This window comes from Populus trichocarpa, chromosome 15 (assembly GCF_000002775.5).
Source record: "Populus trichocarpa isolate Nisqually-1 chromosome 15, P.trichocarpa_v4.1, whole genome shotgun sequence".
Lineage (NCBI taxonomy): Eukaryota > Viridiplantae > Streptophyta > Magnoliopsida > Malpighiales > Salicaceae > Populus > Populus trichocarpa.
Window position 1 is genome coordinate 2,198,077 of NC_037299.2, and position 5,315 is coordinate 2,203,391.

Consider the following 5,315-nt stretch of genomic DNA (forward strand, 5'->3'; position numbering starts at 1 on the left):
TTTAGAGAAACGTGAATTGACATGAAAAAGAACTTTTCCAACCTTTTTTTTTTGTTTTTTTTCTCCAAAAGATTTTTGAATACTATACGTGGTGATGGTAGTTGAGTTTCTTTCTTTTCAATTTGACAATGAAGAGGGAACTGATAGTAGCGTATCAATTTTTAGATACCATTTGTGATGTTTTATTTTTATTTATAAGAATGCGTTTGTTTTTTTATTTAAAAAGTATTTTTGAATTTTAATATTTTTTATTTTAAATTAATTTTTTTATGATTTTAAATCCTCAAGATATGTTAATGTAAAAAATTAATTTAACTTGTTTTTAATTAAAAAATACTTTCAAAATAACCTATAAAAACCCTTTTGATTGACCTGATTTTTTCGAGAAAAAGTCAGAGAAAAAGGAAAAAAAGAAAGAATTTAAAATCAAAACGATAGCTGGCCCGGTCCGAAGCTTGAGTTTCGGGTTTTGACGGGGTCACCGGGTTTTGATTGGATCACCCGGGTTGTCAGGGTTATTTTTTTAAATCAAAACGATATCGTTTTAATAAAAAAAAACTAAAAATTAATGGGTTATAACCGAATTTTTAACCGGATGTTATCAGCTCAGTCGAATCACATCAAATTTTTTCTTTATCTTTTCTTCGATCTAGTACGGTCGTATCCTCGAAACAATCAGGTTCCAGATCTACCCTCGTAGGCATGCTGAATTTCAAAACTATGCTGAGAGAAAACGTGAAGTGACATGAAAAATAACTTTTGCCAACCTTTTTTTAGCTGTCCAAGAGCAAAAGTGATGTTGTTCTGTCTTCTATCTTTCACGTCAGGAAGCCCACCCCAGACTCGGATGGTTTATCACATTCCACCTCCACTCCCTTTTATTCCATAAAGTTTTCCAGCCTATCATTATATTTTTTGTTGTATGATTACAATATAATATAATATTCTCAAATCATTTTCCACGTTAAACTCTATTATGCATTAATTTTACATCTAAGTCTAAATATGAGATCATATGATAAGTTTGTTAACCATATCATTATGAAGTTTCCAGATAGTGCACATGCCAAACCGTGACAAAGATATTAGTGAAATCTTTTCTCTATAAATTATTTAATATGATGAATTTATTATTTAAATAGATAATAGGCCACGGAATGATATTTTAATTTAAGAATTTAAAAACATTATTAACATTGTCCCACCCAACCAAAAAGTTATAGCTCGTCCAATGCTAATGATCTTCCTAAAATTGAAATCTTGAATTTTAAAACAGAAATTATAGTTAAAAAAATACCACTTAGCATACGAGTCTAGTCTATGAGTAAACAAATGAAGGTGATTGAAGTAAAAGTCTATTGGATCCAACAATCAATCAAATAATTTATACCAATTCGGGTGATTATTAGGGTATGTAAAAGTCTATTGGATCCAACAATAATACAGTTGAAATCATGTTTTTTAAAAATTTATATATTTTTAAATAAAAAATATTTTAAACCACAGTCCCTGAATCATTTTCAAAACACTTTTATTAACCGGTAATTAACAGTGCGGCGCCGATTATGAAAGCGGCCTTAAGGCTAATCTGATGACATTTTTAATCAGCTAAATTAAATTAAAAGAATTAAGCTAAAGTTGTCTTAAAGAAAAGAAACGTTATTGAATTTGTGGTTGGTCCAGTGTTTTTGAATATGACTGGATGGCCAGGATTGAATCAAAGGAGGGAAAGTTGCATGAAATTTAAGCGTTTCTCTTGAATTAAAGAAAGCTCTTTGTACTGTGGACTGTGGTCCTTGGCCTGTACTGTATCAATTTGCCGGTAGCCTTTTTATAAGTCCCTGGCTGGTCATGATTCTTCTACATTAACGCAACCAGAAAAGCAAAGCTCTCTCTTCCTCTCCTCTCTCTCTCTATGCCTCTGCGCAATAACAACGCAAAATCTCTATGCAGAATTTGCACTTTCGAAGTTTTGAAAGCAACACCTCATGCTTTCAGTTTCCCTGAAAGAAGGGATCTTGGAGACAGTCCAATGTCTTCTCACAAGACTGATTTTTGAAGGGTTCTTTTGTTTTCTTTTTAGCAGTGATTAGTACTGTTTTGTTGTCACTCCTGCCAGAGATTTTTGATGAACTGCAGGGGTTTAGTTAGTTAGAAAAGGTCTCGACTCTTTCCTCAGCAGCACGCTACTCTTTCATCTACTCTTTCATCTTCCAAGTTGATCGAGCTCTCTTTTTTTACTCTCTATATGCTATACTGAAATAGCATTAAGTGTGGTCTTTACTGCTGTTTTAGGTCTCTTAGTTTTCCTCGTTTTGGTGGTCATCAGAGTCTTGAAAGTTTTTGAGAAAGCTTAGTTATTTATTTCTTGATCATTTATTTTCAGTTCCTTTTGTTTTAGGAGTTCTCATATTTCTGCACCCAAATGGCCAGCTTCTTTGAAATTTCTTCTTTCAATACAAGCAGATTTGAGACAGCAATTTGGGCTGTGAAGTTGGTGCTTCTCTCTGTGGGGATCATTTCCACTTTTATTTTGTTCAAAGTGGCTATAATTCCTTGCACATTTAATCTAATTCTCTCCACTCTTCCTAGCGTGTGGATCTCCCTCCGTGGCTGGTTATCACCACCTTACATCTACATCATCGTCAACTTTATCATCATCACCATTGTTGCTTCCTCCACATTTCAACACCCAAACCCCGATACCAAATTACCCTATTCTAGTTCTAAGAAACTCAAAAGCCAAAACCAAAGTAGCACCAATCATGCGAATGATCTCTGGCAAGAGCATGACATGCAAGAAGTGGAAAAACAATTGGGTACCATTTTGTCCTTTGAGATACCCATCGACTCTTCTCAGGATTATTACTCTCCTGACACTTTCTTGACAAATTCTGGTAAAGAACTGCAAGAAAAGACGAATACAGACCCATCCAAGGATCCATGCCCTCCTGACTCTTGCTTGACAGATTCTGCTAAAAAACAGCAAAAAAAGATGGACATGGAGCCACTGACACAAGAGGCAGATCAGCAGGACACCCTGGAGGACGCATGGACATCAATTATGGAGAAGCAAGGGAAGACACCAACAAGGCAGTTAAGGAAGATTGGCACATGGGACACACCTCCAAAGGTGTTGCAAAAAGTCAATGGAATTGTTACTGCTGATGGTGGTGGTGGTTGCGGCGATGATGATGATCCGGTGTCTTGGGCTAGGAGAGAACTGAAGAAATCAGACACGTTTAATGATTCTGTTTCTTTAAGGAGGGAGAAGTCGATGAGTCAGGATGAGTTGAACCGGCGAGTAGAAGAGTTTATCAGAAAGTTTAATCATGAAATGAGGCTCCAAAGGCAGGAATCTGAACAGAGAGTCAGGGAAATGAACGTCCACGGTGGGGTTTGGTAGTTTGCTTTTCATTAATTGGTGGTTAATTAGTATGCTAAATCCTGATGAGTCGGATTAAGAAATGTTAAGCCTCTGCTTTCAAGTTTCTCTTTCGGAGGTCAAGGTAATTGCCATCTCGTGTGTGATTAGTGTGGTGTCTTTACCATACTCAACAGCTACTAGTTTTGTACTCTTGTTGTTTATGCCATTGTAAATATTAGATTTACTTGCCATCCATTCTCCTCAGACTCCGAAGATCATTATGCTTATGGTATTTGTGCCGAAATTTGTTTTTTAAAGTGTATTTTTAACACTAATACATCAAAATGATAAAAAAAATATAAAAACAAGAATTAATTTAAGCAAACTGGGAATAATTGTCATTTGTCGTTCTACAATCTACATGCAGAGTCTCAATGGAGGTAATAATCAAATGTTAGAGAAGCCACATGATCATGGTGTTCAAGAGTCCTTGTCAATGGATGCTGGCAAAATATTTGAAAGGTGGTCTATGCCTATAGGAATACTTGGATTTCTTGTAATTTGTCTTTTACAAAGGAGCTCTTTTTAATTTCCTGTGATGGAATAGACAATGCATCATTCAGTCCATGGGATATTATATTTTATGTCACTCGAAGCTCCTTCTGCTTGGGTCCGACAGAAGCTTTTGCTTATCAACTTTCATTACATCTATCCCAGAAGCATGGGTTGTTTAAGTGCTCCTGTCACACACACACACAACGATATCTTATCTGGGTTTTGTCAATTGTCATGTATTAACAATACCCTTTTTTTCTATTTTTACTGCAGATAATATGGAGGTTGTTTGAGTAGGCTTCTTTGTGGGTTTTTTCGACTAGACAGTCCATTTTTTTGTGTTCCTTTTCAAATGGCTGGAATTTCTCCCCATGGTACAGTATGGTAGGGGTGTTTCTTGTAGTTAAGGCTTTTTTTAATAAGCTATTTGGAATTAATTCTTAATTTTAATTGAATTCAATTATAGTTTTCGGTTTTAATTTAGTTAATAAACAAGTTGAATTCACGTGTTTGTTTTAAAAAAATACAATTATTTTATTTTATTTTTTATATTATTCTAATTACCTTACTTTCTTCTTATTTATTTTAATTTCTCACGAAAAAAAAAGATATTTTAGAAAAAAATGTTTTTAACATTAATTTTCCATCTTTAATGTAGTAAATCATAGTGGTTGGTCTCTTGTTTATTTATGTATAATTTTTATAGATTGAATTTCATTCCGAATTCACTTCTTGGTATTTAAAATCGTTTCAAATATAAGATTTTATTAAAACATTAGAATTTAATTGAATTCAAAAAATTCTAAATATTTTATAAATTTTTTTAGCTAGATGTTGGAAATGCTTATACACTATGCAATAGAAGCCAGAAATTCAAATGTTTTGTGAAATAATAATAAAAGTTACTTTTTATTGTATTTATGGAGCATTTGGAAACACGGTGCAAACCATGTTCCTCTAAATTTTTTTTTTTGTTAAAAATTAATTTTTTTAGTATGTTTTGGATCATTTTGATGCGCTGATTTCAAAAATAATTTTAAAAAATTAAAAACATATCATTTTGATGCATTTAGATACGAAAAACACTTTGAAAAGCAACCGCAACTACACTCCCAAACAAGAAATGGTAAAGTTTTTTTTATATAAAAAGTTATTAAAAAGTTAATGTAGATTAATTAAAATTATATTATTTTTAAAATTAAAAAAAAAACTAAGCCAAATTTTTATCAGATAAATCAAATCTATGCTTTTATAAGAGATCTCCCGCGTACATTAGTCCTTTCTCAGTGAAGACTGTTCACGTTTAAATTTATGCCTTTACAACCGAATTTTCGTTGCAAAAAATAAAAAAAAAGATTTGAAATATACAAGAATAATATTGAAATAAATATGC

The 5,315-nt window shown here is 32.9% G+C and overlaps 1 protein-coding gene across 3 annotated transcripts; it reads left to right on the plus strand.

The window, feature by feature from the left end:
• The first annotated feature begins 1,843 nt into the window (after positions 1-1,843).
• Positions 1,844-4,401, plus strand: LOC18105623 (uncharacterized). Of its 3 annotated transcripts, XM_024586092.2 has the most exons (3): positions 1,844-3,509; positions 3,795-3,889; positions 4,196-4,401. In XM_024586092.2, the coding sequence occupies exon 1, from the start codon at positions 2,426-2,428 to the stop codon at positions 3,404-3,406; it is 981 nt and encodes a 326-aa protein (XP_024441860.1). In that variant the 5' UTR covers positions 1,844-2,425; the 3' UTR covers positions 3,407-3,509; positions 3,795-3,889; positions 4,196-4,401. The 3 variants fall into 3 exon arrangements, with proteins under 3 accessions (XP_024441860.1, XP_006374271.1, XP_052303242.1); XM_006374209.3 differs by lacking the exon at positions 3,795-3,889; XM_052447282.1 differs by lacking the exon at positions 4,196-4,401 and having other exon boundaries at positions 3,795-4,059.
• Positions 4,402-5,315: the final 914 nt, after the last annotated feature.